Below are 20,759 nucleotides of genomic sequence, written 5' to 3'. Positions count from 1 at the left end.
ATAATCCTTGTTAATGAGTATGTAGTGTATGGGACTACACCTCAACCCGCTTCTATAAGTGGGGGAGCCATGCTTGTCAGATTTCGCCCTCCCATGGACCGCCCTTAATCCATGCTCCAAGCAGAGCACGGATTCGGACCGAGTAAGGAAGGCATCCAAAGTCCCTGCCACTCCCACCCCCTCTTTGCGTGTGTTCTTACTCATTTCCAAACTGAATATGTAGTGCCAATTATATTAAAAGAGTCTGCTTGTTTGCAAATATTGATGTTCTTTGACAAGTTATCACTCCCACTTAAGTGCAAAAACTCCTTAACAAATGCTTACTTAAAGTCCCGGAGTAAATGTTGGAGGGGTAGCTCAGCCCAGCCTCATCCGGTCGTGGACGGGCCCACCCTTGGCCCGGCCTTTGCCCGGCCAGCGCCCAGGCACGCCTGCGCGCGTCCCATGCTGGGGGAGGCACGAAGGTCTTTTAAACGCCTCCTGGCACTTTGTGGTGACGCTGGTGGCGTGCGCCACTGAGGGATGCCGGGAGATGTAGTTCTCGGCCGACCGCGTCTGGGCCAGCAGGGCCAGCGGTCTAGCCGCCAGGGGTGAGTGCCAAGTAAGTCAAGACCCAACAGTAATATGGCCAACAAGTGAAAAACACGTCCCGCGCTGCGGGAGGCACGAAGGTCTTTTAAACGCCTCCTGGCGCTTTGTAGTGAAGCTGGTGGCGTGCGCCACTGAGGGATGCTGGGAGACGTAGTTCTCGGCCGTCCTTGTCTTGGCCAGCAGTACAGCCGTCAGGTCCGGGTGATACAGGCAGCAGTACAGGATCCAGGGGTGAATGCCAAGTAAGTCAAGACCCAACAGTAATATGGCCAACAAGTGAAAAACACGCCCGTGCTGCGGGTGGCACGAACGTCTTTTAAACGCCTCCTGGCGCTTTGTAGTGACGCTGGTGGCGTGCGCCACTGAGGGATGCTGGGAGATGTAGTTCTCAACCGTCCGCGTCTGGGCCAGCAGGGCCAGCCGTACGGCCGCCAGGTCCAGGTGATACAGGCAGCAGTACGGGATCCAGGGGTGAGTGGCAAGTAAGTCAAGACCCATCAGTATTATGACCAACAAGTGAAAAAGACGTCCCGATATTTGTTTACATACAATATCATATATGTCTGATTTATTATTCCTATTACAGCGCCTTCTACCTTGAGAAGACCCATCCTAGACCAGTGTGTGGACAAAACCCATGCCGACAAATCAAGGACAAAGGGATTGGGACATGGTCTAGGTAAACTAACACAAATCCTACATCAAACCTCACATTTAACAGATGGAGAGCTATGAGCGACCTGAAGTGTAATACTGAGAAAAAAGTAACCTGTAGAATTGCTGCAAATTAAAGTAAATAAAAAAAAAGTAATAAAGAACTACATATCCACCGCTGTGTGACATGGAAGCCGATTATTTCTCAATACAGCCCTTGTTTGTGATTACCTTACAGTGCTCACATTATCATCCGCGCTGGAAGAGATGGGAGCCTGGGATGTCTGGTCACAGAAGCTCATTTACATACAAAGGGGGGGTGACAGCCTGTTCACAACGTACAGCACAACTTGTTTACGTAAAGTGCTTGTACACAGAACAGCGTAAAGTCTTGTGTCTCTTTTTTCATTTTCTTTAATATATCCTGCACCCCGCTCTCTTCTTCGCATTCTCTCATTTCAATTCATCATAAATTACTCAAATTCACTAGTGCTTTATCAGCACGGCACAAGTCGGGGGGTAGCCACAGTTTGAAGGGGTCCCCCCACTATTATCTAGAAACAGGACTCAGTTCCACCTAGCTCCTTAGCCTGCGACTGATAATTGTTACTTTGTGCCACAGCACTGCAGACACAGGCATATGAGTGTTTGTTTGGGTGAGTGATGCAAGAGAGGAACAGAGAACATGACAAAATTAGCCCTTCTATTGCTTAATACATTGTAAATGTGAAACAATCAAAACAGTATCTCTCTGAGCTCCACTAAATTAATCTTTAGGTTACAATTCACCAATCCGGTACAATGTCCAATAATATTTAGTGCAGAGGTGATATCTTCCTTGCCAAGTAAAGTCTTTAGTTAATGAAAATTCCACAATTCCAGTATTCCAATCTCCTTTATTGGTTTTTCTTTACTCCAATTCACAGTTTTGTCCTTAATTGACTTTCAGCCAACACGTGTTTCGTCTGATGCTAATCCTTGCATCAACAGACTTCATCAGGGCTGAAACCCAAACATATTTACATTATTAGTTGTACCAACTAATAGAGATATTATGTTACCCATAACCAATTCCACCAAGAAAAGTGTAAAAGAGCCAAACACGTCAATTCAAGAGGCTACCAAAATTAACCCATAAGCTTAAGAAAAGAAAGGAAAAATTATTCCAGTGAAACCAAGTATATCATACACTTGGTGCTCACAAGGCAGATTAGTCCCAAACGCACCATTCCATTAATAAAGATAGCAGAGTATTACCTCAGTCGTAATTAAGTCTTGCCAAAAACAAAGTTTCACAAATGCTTTTGTAATCTGTAGAAATCAGTTAGAAGAGCCTGGAACAAAGGTATACTTTCATAGTAAGTTTAATTAAAAATGTATATATGTGAGAGCTATTATTTTTAAACAAAGGTGCTTCCTATTCACAGTATTATCGATTTCTTAAGCTTATGGGTTAATTTTGGTAGCCTCTTGAATTGACGTGTTTGGCTCTTTTACACTTTTCTTGGTGGAATTGGTTATGGGTAACATAATATCTCTATTAGTTGGTACAACTAATAATGTAAATATGTTTGGGTTTCAGCCCTGATGAAGTCTGTTGATGCAAGGATTAGCATCAGACGAAACACGTGTTGGCTGAAAGTCAATTAAGGACAAAACTGTGAATTGGAGTAAAGAAAAACCAATAAAGGAGATTGGAATACTGGAATTGTGGAATTTTCATTAACTAAAGACTTTACTTGGCAAGGAAGATATCACCTCTGCACTAAATATTATTGGACATTGTACCGGATTGGTGAATTGTAACCTAAAGATTAATTTTGTGGAGCTCAGAGAGATACTGTTTTGATTGTTTAACTCCCTGGAGTTCCGGGGTTTCTTGGGTCACTGTTGGTAACCAGTACCTTTCTCTCTTGGAGTTCACTTTTCTGATTTTGTTGAATTTGTAATATATTCCTATACTTAGAGCTGTGCGCCTGATCTTTGACTTGGTTGCCAAATTAGCTTTAGTAAATGTGAAACACTTTGGGGCTTAGGGGCTGGATAAAGAATAACGTCAGGAAACAAACGCAAATTAAAAGCATATTTTATTTATTCGCTGAAAACCGTCTAAAAATTTAATTTATAAGTTCCACATATCTATTTAAAAATATTTATACTTTCAATCATTTCCGAGTTTAGTTACAAACTAATAGTGGGAAAACACATGATGTATAAAAACTGAAACCAAAAACTTATTTTTACATTATTTTATTTTTCTTGTTTTTAAAACAGTCCTCAACCTTTCACGTGAAAATTATTATAAGGGCCTGACATCACTTCTTGTGATATCACTACATGTGACGTCAATGTGATTTGCATATGATAATGGCCTCCTTCACTATTTTCCTTACTTGTGCCCTTTTATTGGCATAAAATGGGTCTATAGGTATTAAAAATAAACATATAAATTCATAGGTGTTCAGCCCATTTCTCTGGTGATGTCACACATTGACATGTATTCGGCTTCTTCTATTTTTAGGTAAGTACAAATAACGTGCCGTTCCCCCTCCTTACATTTCTCTCTTTTTCTCCCCCTTTCTTTGTCTATCTCGCTCTCTTTATCTCTCCCCCTCTCCATCTCAGACACACTCCTGTTAGCATTAGCTTCATGAATCTCACTGCCACTTCTGGCATTCATACGACAAATCCTTCAGAACATTTGAGAACAAGGGACAATCAGTGTGGAAGACGAGTTGCTGGGAGTGCAAATGATTGTCCTGGCACATATATTCTTTTGATGTGGGATTATTCTATTTCACCACCTTCTTCAAACAGTCTACTGCTTACAATGGCTCAATTCTGGTAAAAAGTAGAGTTTGGCAAGTCACATAATGAATAGGGATAGCCAAGTCGGGGAGGAGCCACGGGTTAATGTTTTATATCGAATAAAAGAAAAGAAAAATATATAATAAACACTAATAAAATAGAAATAAAAATGAAAACTTGTTTTTTATATTTCTGTCACTTGTTTTGAAGTAATAGGATGTACATCACTTTTGGATAATTAGGGCAATTGTTGGAACAACCTTCCTACTACACTTAGCTATAAGGCCCGAGGCACGAGCTGATCCAACAACCGATAACAGTGTGTAAAAGATGCAGCAAAAACAAGGTTTATGCTTTTATATCTAAAAATAGGTTATTTCTTGAACACTTGCGCTTCACTTTAGTTCATTATATATGCTGCTGTGGCATTTGTTAATAGTAATACATGCATTTTACCAATTAAGCTTCCCATCGCCAGAGCCCTGACGACATGTCCACTCTGGGTGTGTTGCGTTTATAGGTTTTATCACTAATCCGACAGGTTAGCTGAAAATACAGTTGTTAGTCCCAGTATTGTTCAGTGTTGCTTTTACAGGTAGTGTGGTCAGGTGTGATTGAATGTTTTTCTTTGTATCTCTTCTTCACCAAATAAAAATCAACAATATTTATTTTCTTTTAATCCACATTGTGCTTGTTTTCCACTGTGTATCCTGGTACATAATGTCACTTTGCTATGCTGTACAGAAGTGAACAATCACTGGACACAAATACTTTTATAATTCTGCAAATACTGTTATCTGTTTCTCTTTACTGCTATTAGGGTCTTCTATCATCTGGCATTTCAATGTCCCACATAGTTTGAATTTTATCTTTTTCCGTAATTCATTCGTCTCACAATAACTGCACTGTTTAGCTCGTCTATGTCCTCAGATGGGTCAATATCATTTTTGATGTTCTTAAATTCTTTCCGGAATCTCTGCATCTCTAGGATTATTTCCATGTGAGTTAAATGAAGGAGTGTATTCACTGAGGGCTGTGTGGGATTGAAAATTGACAAAAGCCTTTCTCACTTTCAGTGCCCTTCTATGTTTTCCCCGTGTGTTCGCTGATGACTTTGTAGCTCTAATCGTCGACTAAAGCTCTTCCCACATTCATTGCACTGGAGTGACTTTCCCCCTGTGTGTGTTTGTTGATGTTTTCGTAAGGTTGATAACTGACTAAAGCTCTTCAAACATTCACAGCAATCATATGGTTTTTCCCGTGTGTATTCGCTGATGTCTTTGTAGGTCTGATAATTGGTCTGATAATTGACTAAAGCCCTTCCCACGTTCATTGCACTTGAATGGTTTTTCTATTGTGTGTGTTCCCGGATGATAACAATGCTGAAGAGCTGCAAAAACTACTGTCATGTTCACTACAATGATAGGGTTTTTCCCCCGTTTGTGTTTGCTGATGACTTTTTAGGTCTGATAACTGACTAAAGCTCTTTACACATTAATTGCACTTGAATGGTTTTCCCCCGTGTGTGTTCGCCGATGTCTTTGAAGGTGTGATAACCGGCTAAAACACTTTGCACATTCACTGTTCTTGATTGGTTTTTCCACCGTCTGTGTTCAATGACATTGAAGGTGTGATAACCGACTAAAGCACTTTGCACATTCACTGTAATGAAACTCAGTGTGACACTGTGGCCAAATTTATTATTCAGAAGTTAGAAAAAATGTATACAGAACTTTCAATTAATAAGCGGGAACTCAAAATGAACACCGGAGTCTCTAACTTTGAAGATAAGAAAGCAGAGGAGACGTCTGATCTTGCGCCCTGCCATAAAATTATGAACTGGCTACCACTTGACTTGATGTCTTTTAATGAAATTCTGAACGGCCTTAAATCGAGCTCGCCGAAAGACCCACTACCTGTTCAGATTCTTAAAAAAATAAAGCATAGTTCCCTACAGCCCATGATGGAACTACTTAATGCCTCATTGAAAGAAGCTGTTCTGCCAGCAGAGTGGAAACATGCGATGGTAGTTCCCCTACTGAAAAAATCCAATGCAGATCCAGCAGAACCATCTAATTTCCGACCAATCTCTCTTCCCCCCGTTTTTTCTAAAATATTAGAAAAACATGTGAATTGACAGTTCAATTTGTGGAAACAAATGAGATCTTACATGGATCTCAATCAGGTTTCAGAGCCAAGTACTCGACAGAAACAACTCTTTTGGGGGTGACAGAAACTATCCGTCGACTACTGGATAAAGGAGAAACAGCTGCCCTTATTTTATTAGACCAAAGTGCGGCCTGTGATACAGTGTCCCACCATACTCTCCTTAAAAGTTCTAAATCACGAGGTATTGTGGGCCTTGTGCAGGATTTTATTGAGAACTTTCTTACTGGAAGAACCTTCCAGGTTTTCTCCACTTCAGCTTGCTCTAAGATTTATGAATCCCCTTTTGGTGTACCACAGGGATCCGTTCTGAGCCCCATGTTATTCAATCTCTATGTTGGCCCACTAGCCACTACAGCGGAGGAGCTGGGTTGTCTATTTTTTCGTACGCTGACGACACCCAGCTTCTTTTCTCTCTATCTGCCAATAAGACTTCTAAAACCTCCACCCTACAGACTGGACTATCCAAAATAGCCAGTTGGATGAATACCAATTGGCTAAAATTAAATAGTGAGAAAACAAAAGTCCTGATAATAGGAAAAAATAAAGATCTGTGGGGCCCCTGCCATTGGCCCCCAGAAATGGGTACAGTTCCCCAGCCTGTTCAATCCGCCCGTATTTGGGGATAATGATTTATGACCAACTTCCCATGAGGCAAAAAGCTAAAAAAAACGCTTCCACATGTTTTACCACATGCTTTACCATCCTGAGGTGGGATAATACTCAGTTCCAAGATTTAAATCTGTCCGCATGGGGGGCCACTCTTCTCTTATCTGGCACCCGTACTGTAGAACTCCCTCCTTATCTCTCTTCGTCATGAAACTAATCATGTTAGCGTCCGTAAAAGCCTTAAGACCTGGCTACTTAATCAGTAATTATTGACGCATCTGTCCTTGGCGCTGGGAAACCTCCGGGTAGCTGTGCGCCTTATAAGTCTAATTTAATAATAATAATAACTGCACATGAATGGTTTTCCCCTGTGTGTGTTTGTTGATGTTTTTGGAGATTTGATAAGTGACTGAAGCACTTTGCACGTTCGCTGCACTTGAATGGCTTTTCTCCTGTGTGTGTTCGCTGCTGTCTTTGTAGTTCTGATAACCTACTAAAGCTCTTGACACATTCAGTGCACTTGAATGTTTTTTCTCCTGTGCGAGTTTGCGGATGACTTTTTAGGTCTGATAACCAACTAAAGCTCTTTACACATTCATTGCACTTGGAATGGTTTTTCTCCTGTGTGTGTTCGCTGATGTCTTTGAAGGTGTGATAACTGACTAAAGCACTTTGCACATTCACTGCACTTGAATGGTTTTTCCCCTGTGTGTGTTCGCTGATGTCTTTGAAGGTGTGATAACTGACTAAAGCACTTTGCACATTCACTGCACTTGAATGGTTTTTCCCCTGTGTGTGTTTGTTGATGCTTTTGGAGGGTTGATAAGTGACTAAAGCACTTTGCACATTCACTGCACTTGAATGTTTTTTCTCCTGTGCGAGCTTGCTGATGACTTTTTAGGTCTGATAACCAACTAAAGCTCTTTAAACATTCATTGCACTTGAATGGTTTTTCTCCTGTGTGTGTTCGCTGATGTCTTTGAAGTTGTGATAACTGACTAAAGCACTTTGCACATTCACTGCACTTGAATGGTTTTTCCCCTGTGTGTGTTCGCTGATGACTTCTTAGGTTTGATAACTCACTAAAGCTCTTTTCACATTCACTGCACTTGAATGGTTTTTCTCCTGTGTGTGTTCGCTGATGACTTTTTAGGTGTGATAACTGACTAAAGCTCTTGACACATTCACTGCACTTGAATGGATTTTCCCCTGTGTGTGTTCGCTGATGTCTTTGAAGGCTTGATAACCGATTAAAGCACTTTTCACATTCACTGCACTTGAATGGTTTTTCCCCTGTGTGTATTCGCTTATGTTTTTGGAGGTTTGATAAGTGACTAAAGCACTTTGCACATTCAATGCAATGATATAGCTTTTCCCCTGTGTGTGTTCGCTGATGACTTTGAAGGCTTGATAAGTGACTAAAGCTCTTTACACATTCACTGCACTTGAATGGTTTTTCTCCTGTGTACATGTGCTGATGAAGCTTGAGTAGTGATGACAAACTAAAGCTCTTGCTGCATGTGTATGATTCTTTTTTCTTGGTTAGTGTCTGTGGGTCGGGTATATATTTGCCTACATCCCATGACTGCATTTCCTGATGGGCCAACATGGCTGATAAAGCGCTTGTGTTTTTTCTCACACACTTTATATGTGTGCAGTATTTTGCACGTTTGATTTCTGTTTTAACAACAAAATTCGATAGCCATCAAATATTTGCCACACTCCTAATATGTAGAAGGTGTCTATGTAGGCGATTGTGCCTTTAGATTGGATTATGGCAATGCACACTTGTGGGTAAAGATGTATCTTCCTTCTGGCCGGTGCAAATAGGGACAGTCTGTTGTATTTTAGATAGAAGAACTCCTCTTTCATTTACCTGTGAATTGTCTGGCTCCGCTCTGTTGTGCTTTTCTCTGGTTGCTGTGGTTTGGCCAGAAAGAGTTTAAAATACACCTAGAGCCCTGAATGATGGCTTGTCGTCATTTTAGAAAACAGAGCACTACGATAATCACACTATACCGATCCTGTGATCAAATCTGGCGTTGGACACTTGTTTATACAGGATCCGGTTTGGTATTGTTGTTGCCTTAATTTTCCGAAGGTCATTTCTTCATCTTGTGGCGTGGAGGTGCACAGCTCAGCCTCTTGCAATCACTGAACTGCCCTTGATGCTTCATCCGAGATCTGTCCGTTTGTGTGCAGGTTCCTCTGTCGCCCACTGCGCTGATGTTTTCCTTAATACTGTAGCTCAATATTTCTGCTATTATTGAAGATTTACAGCATTAGCTTTGTTATTGATGGTCATTTCATACATTCAAGGCTTGTTTTCTGTTGGATGTAAAGATATTGAAAATTACTAAATTGAAACATAATGGAACGAGAATTCACAATGTTTAACTGGGTATAAAAGACATTTCAGGGGAGATTTACCAAATCTCCACACAATGCAGCGCAGCCCTCCCCCCGCGAGGCTGCACTGCGCAACAAAGAGGGAACAGAAGAGCACCATATTTTCAAAGATATGGCTTTCTCCTTTCCTTTCCCTTGAGCCGGCACTGATTACAGTGGGCCTGGGCCATGCACACACCTTAGCACCAGAGCGCTAGGGTGTGTGTGTGTGAGTCCAGCATAGGTTTTGTACAGGAAGGACACCCTTCCTGTACAAATTACTATGCCTAGACACGAGGGAAAGCTTTTACCATATTGTACATGTGTTGCATAGTGCAGCACGCATGCAAAGCCAGAAAGGGAAGGAGAAATGAAAGCATTTCTCCTTCCTTACACCTAGTTTTGTGGTTGCACGGGAGCGCCCTTGCACCGCCCTTGGCAGGCACCCATGGCACAAAGTAATGCGAAACAATGCTATGCGCAGTGTCACATTACTTTAACGTTATTTTCAGCACTAAACAAGTTTAGCGCTGGAAAGTAAATTAGGAAAAAAAGATTTTGCGCCATTTTGTGCCACTTTTGTGCCGCAAATACAGCGCAAATTCTTAGTAAATCTCCCCCTTCTTCTTTATCGCTTTTGAAACTTAGCAAGGAATATTTCATCATACAAAGATATTTAACTAAAAGTTCGGTTGATCAGGTGACATCTTATTACATTTACAGAGTAAGGGCGATCACAGAGCACCCAAGTGCTTGAGGTATAGAGGTATAGCTTAAGATAGAGGCATATGGTGAAGATTTCATTTAAACAACAATAGAGTTTAGAAAAAGAGATGGATCAGGCTGGGCAGCAAAATATTCTGTAACTCTTCACGAAGTATACAACAAAAGTAACTCCATTCACACACTTCTTCTTGTTCTTCCCTATTCACTTAAGATCATCTCAAATACCAACTCCTGTCTTTACCTCACTTATTCTAACCTGGAAGATTGGAACATTATTGTGGGTTGAGGGGGGTTTCCAATCGCCATAACATCTGTCCATCGTCCTGAAACTAGTGCAGCTTACAGCACCCGGTTCTGGCCCTGAAAGATAACTCTAAAAAGCAAGTCTTTAGTTCTTCCTAAGGTGGATAAAGTTCTGTAAGATGCACCTCCTTCCAGAGCTTTTGTGTAAAACAGAGCGAGGGGTTCACTGTAAGGCCCGTCCTTTACATTATAAGCACAGATAAGGTAAACAAATATTGATTCATATAATTTAATATTCAACAATAGCAGTCATTGAGTAATTATAGAGAATCCATCACAACCAATAATTTACCGAACATATCCCTGCAGCAGATGTGCGCCTATTACTCTTTTCCCCCTTTTTCCAACATTACATGGCATCTGGCATGATGTTGTCCTTTTGGGGCCCAGGATGCCATTTGTGACCGGATGGGCATTTGGAAGAGTGGGAGGAGGTGTTAGTTATCCAAAGGTGATGCGGCATTTCTACCTTTCCATATTTCTCATATTCAAGTTTACCTAATTTCATGGCCTTCAGCCCCCCTACTGCCCTCTGGTTGTACACTCTGTGGGGTTCATCAGAAGTCAGATAACTGCCTCATGCTCACAAGGCCAAGGATCTCACTTCTTCTACAACACTTATTGCAGACATATGGTCTAGTTAGGAGTTTGTCCAACAGATTTTTGCCTCAAAACTAGGGGTGGGTGAAGAATTCCGCTCTGCCGGCGGAGTTTGTGAAGTTTTGCCCACTCTGGTCCAAAAAACTTTATGCAGAACGGAGTTTTTTTCTCCAGCGGTTCACCAACGGTAAAGTGGCGAGCACTTGTGAGAAAATATAACACGCTAGACCTCCTACTGGCGAGATTTCTCATTGCAGGAAATCACAGCAAGTTGCGACCACTCGGGTGTTAAAATCTGCCATTCTCGTTGATGAAGCTACCATTCGATTCGAATATCAATTAGAGCGGCAGAAAGCAGCATCGCCCTCTGACACAACGCGTAGTGCTGTTCGTGCTGATTTTACAGTGGGGGTTAAACTCCTGGCACTAAAAATCAGTGAGTGCAGTGCAACTTAAACTCTGCCACTTGTGGAAGTCTGCAGAGTGCGGCGGAGTTTCCCTGGCGCTTTGTGGAGTTCAGCCGAGTAAAACTCTGCAAACAGCACCAAGGCATTATCAAAACGTGACAGATATCCTGTCTGCTTTATTATAATTGCTATAGGATGCAATGCATTTTTAATGGGGCAGGCAGGATACCTGTCACATTTGTGATGGAATAAACCATCCGCTGAAATCTAAATTAGGCGTTTGGTGTACATTGCGTCCAGTGTGGCTAGCTGGGCTTGACGGATCTTGTGGTTTGTGGGTCTCTCACTGCTTTGAGGTCACCGCCAGGCAGACCTTCTGTCAGCTGTGCCCTGTGCAGATCTTCCTTCCAGGCAGGACCTCTGTCAGCTGCACCTTGTGCAGATCTTCCTTCCAGGCAGGGGCTTCAGTTAGCTGTGCCCTGTGAAGATCTTCCTTCCAGCAGGACCTCTGTCAGCTGCACCTTATGCAGTTCTTCCTTTCAGGCTGCGGCTTCTGCCCGCCGTGCCTTGTGCAGATCTTACTTCCAGGCAGGGGCTTCTTTCAGCTGCGCCTTGTGCAGATCTTCCTGCCCAGCTGAACTTCTGTCAGCTGTACATTGTGCTGATCTTCTTTCCAGGATGGACTTCTGTCAGAGGTGCCCTGTGCAGATCTTCCTTCGAGGCAGGACTTCTGTCAGCTGCACCTTGTGTAGATCTGCTTTCCTCAATGATCAGTTCAAAGGTCAGGAGAGGTAGAACTGGTCTAGGTCACCTTCTTTATTGCAGTTCTACTAGTCAAGCCACAGACCTCGTGCTCTGAGAGGACGGCGAGTCTGGATTTTCTGAGCTCCGTGAAACATGAATACAGTTCTACCGCATCCAGCACATACTACAAGACTCCAAGAGTCAACGCTACAAGTGCTGCTCCAAGGTTTAATTCAACCACTGTATCTGAACATGCCCTGGCAAATGCCAACTAGAGAATAAACATCCTTCCTGCACCAGCAGAGTGCAGAAAGCTTTTCAAGAATATCGATGTACCTTGACTTTCTCTGACAGTCATAACTGAAGATGTTAAATCTTGGTAACATCAATCCCCTTTGGACAAGGTCCTCCATTTTGCTATCAGAATGTAACTCATCCTGCGCAGACACAAATCCTCTTGTCCGTATTGCATGAAGCTGGGTGGTTCTCACCCAAAAGAAGGCCCTCCACAAATCGCTGACATTTCTTACACCCCCTGGACAGCCGTGGCAACACACATACTAACTACACCCCCTCAGGGAGCACCAGTCCATCTGCCAGGATCAAGACTCAGATCTTTCAACCTTCTCTGTTACCGTCTTTGGAACGGCCTGTCTCTGGGATTCGTGGAAGCTCCACACTCTGAGCTCAGAGTTGCCTTATAAAACCATCTCATGAGAGTGGAAGAAAAGAACATTAAGTGACAAGCTCTGCACAGAAGTGTAAATAAATCTACTATTATCGTTCCATGTACCGTTGTCCTACTGCTGTTTTGACATGGATGTTTTGCCATCTATCACAGCAGCTTCTTCGTTTAAAATCTTACTCAGTTTATTTTGCATCATACCTACTTACCTATGTACTGTTTCTGACCCTATGACATCTCTGGCTGACATGCTGTGCTGTCTGTTGCTACATAAATAGGAAGTAGATTGCTACTGCAGGGAGAGTGCAGTGTCCTTTCAGTCAGATGCACTTGATTGGGATAAAAGGTACCATGTTTGTTAGAAGAGCTGCAACTATTAGAAAAATAACATATCAAAAGCAGCACATATAATGCAATAACAGACCTGGTACTAGAAAAACGTGACGCAAACAATGCAATAACACAGGCCAGGCATTAGGAGAATCTGGTGCAAACAATGCAATAACACGGGCCAGACACTAGGAGAATCTGATGTAAACAATGCAATAACACCGGCCAGGCACGAGGAGAATCTGACGCAAACAATGCAATAACACGGGCAAGACACTAGGAGAATCTGATGTAAACAATGCAATAACACAGGCCAGGCACGAGGAGAATCTGACGCAAACAATGCAATAACACAAGCCGGGCACGAGGAGAACCTGATGTAAACAATGCAATTACAAAGGCGGGCGGAGCTAGCTTGCTACCAAGATGGCTGCTTGAGTCGTGAGCTCCCCCGTCTCGTGTAACTATCCTACATCAATCCTTCGTGCTATTCCACTATCAGCTGCCCTGACTAGACCGACCAAGCCCCAGGACTTCTGTGGTCCACGAACTGCGTGCGTCCGGATCCCGGCTTCCCCCCCTCCACGCTGAGCAAGCCGCGTGGGCTCGGCTCGCCGGCTGCGGCGGGAGCTGCAGGGCAGAATTAACTGCAAGGGGCGGATGCTCTGACTGGGCCGCTGTCCTGGCAGCTGTACAGCGGCGGTGGTCGATCCCGCGTTTGGCGGGAAACATGAGGAGCGATATCCCTCGCCTCTTGAGATCATGAGTCAGCGCGGGTGTTGTGTGGACTGAGGAGCGGTGCAGGAGGCGGCGCTACCAGGCGGGGAGGTGAGCACGCACCAGTGAGGCCTTCAGAGCGGCCACTGGCGCGGAGGCTGAGCCCGGGGCCGCGAGCGCCAACACCGTGACTGCGGGTGGCAGAGTGTGTTGTGTAGCGGCGGAGGTTGATTCCGCGGTCGGCAGGAAAAGTGAGGAGCGAGTGCCCCCCTTGCCGCTGGAGACCGCAAGTCTGCCCGGGTAGAGCGTGGTCCCGAGGAGCGGCGAGAGACAGCGGAACCAGGCAGGCAGGCAGGCAGGGAGGGAGGTGAGGATGGCCCAGTGGGGCCTAAAGAGCGGCCCCCGGCGGGGACTGGGCCCGGGCCGTGAGAGCCAACACAGAGACTGAGGGGGGCAGAGTGTGCTGTGCAGCGGCAGAGGTCAATTCCGCGGTCGGCAGGAAAAGTGAGGAGCGAGTGCCCCCCTTGCCGCTGGAGACCGCGCGTCTGCCCATGTAGAGCGTGGTCCCGAGGAGCGGCGCGGGAGACGGCGGAACCAGGCGGGGAGGTGATCACGGCCCAGTGGGGCCTAAAGCGCGGCCCCCGGTGGGGACTGGGCCCGGGCCGTGAGAGCCAACACAGAGACTGAGGGGGGCAGAGTGTGCTGTGTAGCGGCGGAGGTCAATTCCGCGGTCGGCAGGAAAAGTGAGGAGCGAGTGCCCCCCTTGCCGCTGGAGACCGCGCGTCTTCCTGGGTAGATCGTGGTCCCGAGGAGCGGCGGAGGAGACGGCGGAACCAGGCGGGGAGGTGAGCACGGCCCAGTGGGGCCTAAAGAGCGGCCCCCGGTGGGGACGGGGACTGGGCCCGGGCCGTGAGAGCCAACACAGAGACGGAGGGGGCGGTGCGTGCGGCCGGGAGAGGCCCCCGCGGTGTGCTGTGCCCCTGTGACGGGCTGGACTGGGATCCCCTTGTGGGGGGCTCCTCGGCCCCTTTCCCCCAACGGCAAATAGGAGCAGAGGTGCCCGCTGCAGGAGAGGAGGTGCGGCGGGGAGGTGGCCATAGAGCACTACGGCGGAGAAGGACAGCAGCTACGCGTGGAGGCAGGACTACATTGGGATGCAGAGGCCCCTCTAGACCCTAATCGGCTCCCCCAGCCTCCAGAGTGAAGTACTGCCAGCAGGGTTGAGGCGCGTAGGGGTGCGACAGCTGGGGCTACACATTGCGGGAAGCTGGTCGCCTCTCCTCACGGGCACAGAGGCGCCCAGGGGCCCTGCACTGCTGCCTTTGAGAGCATCCTAGCAGAGACTGAAGAGGGTCTAGAGCAGTGCTTTCCAAACTGTGTGGCGTGACACGTTACTGTGTCGCGCCCCACACGGAGGTGTGTCGCGAGATGCGAAGCAATGACGTCGTCCCGCCGGCCGATATTAGGCCGGGGAATGAGACTTGAGCCCTCTCACTCAAGTATTGTGAAGTGCACGCAACACAGGGGAAGGCGGAAGGCAGAGCAGCTGCAGAGTCTCGTGATCTATACAGCAGATAAGCTCCTTAGTCTGCCTGAAAGTAGTGACATCACCAGTACAAACTACAGAGCGCGCTCACATACCAATACAACCCCACCCCCCTCCAAACACACACGCACGTGAGGACACAGCATTACACGCTTCCTAGCACACATGTCGCCTGCTCGCAGCAGACCGATTCCATTTCCTCACCTTGGACCTTTGCATATGCGGTGAAACTAGCCTTTTTCTGCTCTCCTACCCCCACCCCCCTCCCCCCCCACATTGCTATATCTTCTCTCGCCCTTTAGTGCTGTGAGTATATTGTAAACATTTTTTTTTTATAGTGGTAGTTATATTTTTATTTGCATACGGAGGTTCCTGGTGACGTGGTAAATAATGAAAGTGGAGATAGTACTTTTTATGATGTTACTTGGATATTGTTTTCGAAATACTGAAGCACTACATTATCGTGACGTTTTCGTGGCAAGACCTGTAAACCTCCTGTGATGTTTGTATGTTTATTTTTTGTTGGAACCGGGCTTCCTCTTTCTGTTTGTAATTGATGTCGTATGGAAATCTGCGTAAACTGGAGTGACACGACCTTTAAATTGAAACTCGTGGGCAGATTATAGTGTCTTGAGGAAACACATGGAGATCGGCATGTTAAGGAAATCAGGCTTCGCGTGGGTCATTTTAGGAAGCAATTATAGTCATACCATTGAATGTTATTTCCTGATGCTGATTGTTAAACTTTTGTGTGGTCCTGCACTGTACTGAAATTAACTGGCACGGTTCGTTTTTAAAACCTACTAAACGAAACTGTGCAATTACTGCGTTGATATTTTTCATTTTTGATACTGCTAGTTAAAATAGTGAGGGCTGCATCATAGTTCAAATATAAATGCCCATTTGTACAACTTACATTGTGCGATATAAGACTAATGGAAGTGTTCATTTAATTAGTCTTTCCTATAATTGTTTGTTGAGCTTAAAATTAATTATAAACCCTTGAATTTTTGATGTGGTCAGTACCTAGCAAATGTTGTGGAAAGTACAGCAATTGTAAACAGGCTATCGTTCAGAGCTGCGTGCCGTGGAGCAGGCTGTGCCCGCACCGCAGCAGGACAGGCCATCTGCCAGCATGCCGCGGCTAGTGCCTGCTGCGTGTGGTGGAGCTCAGCCCATACTAACACATTTATCCAGCACACATAACGTTACCAGCCTACGTATACACACACATACAGAAACGTGAGCCCCGCCAGGAAAACGAAACATGCAGAGACGAGTACAGAGTTATGTTACGCTAGTTGACGCCATGGGGGTGGTGATACCGGGTATTACCAGTAGGGCAGCGCCCATAATGCACCAGTGTGGGGTCAGTCACTCGAAACAAGGAAAGCGGAGCCCAAATACGATCACCAACCGTCCGCTACTTAGGCGAATCAACCATGTATTTATCCACTCGTTATAGCTAATCTTCAACGGATGTCATTTGTCTGTAATTTTAGCAATTCCGGGTCACGTTTAACAGCAAATCTCAAGGCTCAACGTATTCCAGTAGTCGCCTGGGAGTGGGCGGTACTACTAATGTATAAAGTCATCTAGCATTGGAGTATTAGGAGCACCCCAGCTAATCCTAGTGCGTCGCACAGAATTCCTACCTGCTGATTGGCTCCTGAGTCCGAACGTGTTGTCTGCGTCCACCCTTCCTGGAGTGACTGGGGCTAACTAAGGCTTAGTTGGAATCTCAGCTGATCCGAGTTAATTAGTTAATTTACCGGTGCTGCAGGTGATAGAAGTAGCTGGACCCTCACTTGCCTACTTAACAACTCTCAACCGGGTATGTCCCTTACGCCTTTTTTGTGTGGCTCAAGCGGAGCGTGAGAGCCTTGCATTGTATGCCGCCGGGGTACGGGAGAGCGCGAGAGGTTGCTAAGTCAATGCACGATATAGAGTGAGAAAAGTTGTCCATTTGAAACTGTTTGGTCACGCTTAATATGGTTATGTCAGACCTGTTTTAATGGACATGGCAATGTTTTTATTCTACGGTCCGAGATCTTTTAAAAAAGGGCAAAAAGTAAGTGGTTTTATTTCTAACAAAGCAGCGTAGGAGTTTAGAACAAGCGGTACTTCAAACGATCGCAAAAGCGATCGAATTGTAAAAACAAGCATTAAGCACGGGCACACGGACAGCGGGAGGGGGGGGCCGGGAACGGGCAAACAGACAGCGGGATGGGGCGGGTTAACGGGCACACGGACAGCGGGAGGGGGGGCGGGAACGGCCACACGGACAGCTGGAGGGGGGGGGGCGGGAACGGGATAAAAAAAATTGTGAAAATGCAGATTACCTGCAAGGAAGTGAAATCGCGCAGCCCACCCCTGCTCGGAGTAGGGAGCGGGTCGGGTCTGCGTCCTCACAGGGAGAGCGAGCAGGCTGGTGTGACGAAGGATGCCGAGACAAAAAAAGAAAAAGCAACGCCCACCGCCGCATGACGTGGGCAAAAAGCAAAAAATTCTCGGGAACGCCCACGAATCTGCTCCTGCAATGTCGGACAGATGTCTGTTTCAAAGGCTAGCCTCCATTCATGGAGCTAGCCAATGGAACAGAGAGGCGGAACAAAGCCACACAGTGTAAAGACATAAGATTTCGCCTGCGACAGGCGAAACCTAAAAAGAAGTGAAATCACTCCTCTTAGCTAAACTCACCTGATTATAGACTAAAAAAATCTTGTGACTCATTTTTTTTCCTCGCATGACTATATCCAGCCTGACCACCTATGCACCGTTACTACCTTGCCTTGACTCTATTGTTAACCATTTGCTCATCTTTGCACTAATTGACTTGTTTAAGTATTATTCCTCAGTTCTTGGTATCCCATCTGTATGTAAAGCGCTCTGATATCCGTAAGGATCTTGTTCGCGCTCTATACAACTTTGCAAATAAATAAATAAAATAAATAAACAATGCAATAACAGGCCAGGAGTTGGGAGAATCTGACGCAAACAATGCAATAACAGGTCAGACACTAGCTGAATCTGATGCAAACAATGCAATAACACAGACCAGGCGTTGGGAGAATCTGACGCAAACAACGCAATAACACGGGCCAGATACTAGGAGATTCTGATGTAAACAATGCAATAACACAGGCCAGGAACGAGGAGAATCTGACGCAAACAATGCAATAACATAGGCCGGGCACAAGGAGAATCTTTTGTAAACAATGCAATTACATAGGCCAGGCTTTGGGAGAATCTGACGCAAGCAATGCTAATAACACAGGCCAGGTACAAGGAGAATCTGACGCAAACAATGCAATAACATAGGCCGGGCACGAGGAGAATCTGATGTAAACAATGCAATTACACAGGCCAGGCTTTGGGAGTATCTGACACAAGCAATGCTAATAACACAGGCCAGGTACAAAGACAATCTGACGCAAACAATGCAATAACGCAGGCAAGGCACTAGGAGAATCTGACACAAACAATACAAGAACACAGGCCAGGCACGAGGAGAATCTGATGCAAACAATGCATTAACACAGACCAGGCACAAAAAGAATCTGATGAAAAAAATGCAATACCAGAGACCAGGTACGAGGAGAATCTGATGCAAACAATGCAGTAACACAGGCCAGGCACTAGGAGAATCTGATGCAATCAATGCAAGAACGCACGAAAGGTGAGAATCTTGGACAAGGGCAAAGGTGCTCCTTGGTTCAATGATGCTCTTAGGTTACTGAAACGATCTCTCCACCAGAGCGAGAGCCTGGCGTAAAGATTATGAACCTAGCACCCAGACTGCCTACGCAATAGCGTTCAGCGTAGCGTTCACCGCCTATAAAAAGGCCATCATGTTACGGAAGGCTGAATTCTATGAGGACAGAATTGCTGCTGCTAGCAAACCCTAGAAAGAAACTTTTAAGGTCCTGAATGAGTTAAGGAAAAATAAGGGTCAAAAACCCTCCTTTACCCAGGAAGACTGCCACACATTTCAGTCTTTTTTGCTAAGAAAATAAAGGATCTCCTGTTGGAAGTTCATCCCACACACACACAACCCCACACACACACACAACCCCACACACACACACAACCCCACACACACAACCACACACACACACAACCCCACACACACACACAACCCCACACACACACACAACCCCCCCACACACACAACCCCCCCACACACACACACAATCCCACACACACACACAACCCCACACACACACACACACACCACCCACACACACACACACCCACACACACACACACACACCCACACACACACACCCCACCCAAACACACACACAACCCCACACACACACAACCACCCACACAACGTACACACCCAACACACACAAATCCCCACTCACACAACCCCCCCACACACACCACCCCCCACACACACAACCCCACACAACCCCACACACACAACCCCCCACACACACAACCCCCCACACACACAACCACACACAACCCCACACACACAACCCCACACACACACAACCCCAGACACACAACCCCACACACACACAACCCCACACACACACAACCCCACACACACATACAACCCCACACACACATCCACACACATATCCACAACCCACACACAATCCCACACACACACACAACCCCACACACACACAACCCCACACACACACACACACAACCCACACACAATCCCACACTCACACACACAACCCCACACACCCCCACCCCTACACACACCACCCACACAACCCCACACACACAAAACCACCCACACACACACAACGCACACACCCCACACACACAAATCCCCACTCACACACACAACCATCTACCTACACATCCCACAACCCACACACAATCCCACACACACACACAATCCCACACACAATCCCACACACACACACAAAACCCCCCCCACACACACAACCCCCCACACACACACACACAACCCCACACACACACACACACACAACCCCACACACACACACACAACCCCACACACACACACACACAACCCCACACACACACACAACTCCACACACACACACACACAACCCCACACCCACACACACACAACCCCACACACACACACACACACACACACCCAACCCCACACACACACACACACACACACACACACACACACAACCCCATAGGTTGCTAATTCTACCCACTATGCGTCTGAGATGCCACGGGGTGCTAATGCTACCCGTTATGCATAGCGGAAGTCAGGCAGCCTTCGTTGGGATGTGGGCGGACCCTGCAAAGAAACAGGAAGGAACTGCCGGGAGAACGTCCTGGAACCCTGCACGCTGAATGCTGACTGCCGAGGTACACGCGGAAAGAGCCCGGTGAGTGGGGGTGGGTGGGGGTGGTGTACACGAGTGTGTCTGTGTGTGTTTGAGTGTGTCTGTGTGTGCTCGAGTGTGTCTGTGTGTGCTCGAGTGTGTCTGTGTGTGCTCGAGTGTGTGTGTGTGTGTGCTCGAGTGTGTGTGTG

General features: G+C 46.1%; 1 protein-coding gene and 1 long non-coding RNA gene across 3 annotated transcripts in view; both read right to left on the bottom strand.

The window, feature by feature from the left end:
- Window positions 1-3,448: 3,448 nt before the first annotated feature.
- On the bottom strand, window positions 3,449-8,663 carry LOC147737831 (uncharacterized). 2 transcript variants are annotated; one of them, XM_086947073.1, is made up of 3 exons: window positions 7,433-8,663; window positions 7,177-7,347; window positions 3,449-4,958 (listed from the first exon to the last, which is right to left on the bottom strand). In XM_086947073.1, the coding sequence occupies exons 1-3, from the start codon at window positions 8,435-8,437 to the stop codon at window positions 4,827-4,829; spliced, it is 1,308 nt and encodes a 435-aa protein (XP_086803199.1). In that variant the 5' UTR covers window positions 8,438-8,663; the 3' UTR covers window positions 3,449-4,826. The 2 variants fall into 2 exon arrangements, with proteins under 2 accessions (XP_086803199.1, XP_086803278.1); XM_086947152.1 differs by lacking the exon at window positions 7,177-7,347 and having other exon boundaries at window positions 4,863-5,639; window positions 7,433-7,691; window positions 7,776-8,663.
- Window positions 8,664-8,871: 208 nt separating this feature from the next.
- The window catches only part of LOC147737830 (uncharacterized), an 81,622-nt gene continuing 69,734 nt past the window's right edge, over window positions 8,872-20,759 (bottom strand). The window contains exon 3 of the long non-coding RNA XR_015302638.1: window positions 8,872-9,156. This is a non-coding gene — a long non-coding RNA (uncharacterized LOC147737830). The remainder of the gene's footprint in view (window positions 9,157-20,759) is intronic.

This window comes from Lissotriton vulgaris, chromosome 1_1 (genome assembly GCF_964263255.1).
Source record: "Lissotriton vulgaris chromosome 1_1, aLisVul1.2, whole genome shotgun sequence".
Lineage (NCBI taxonomy): Eukaryota > Metazoa > Chordata > Amphibia > Caudata > Salamandridae > Lissotriton > Lissotriton vulgaris.
Note: the sequence above shows the minus strand (reverse complement) of the source record. Positions and strands in the feature narration are given on the sequence as shown.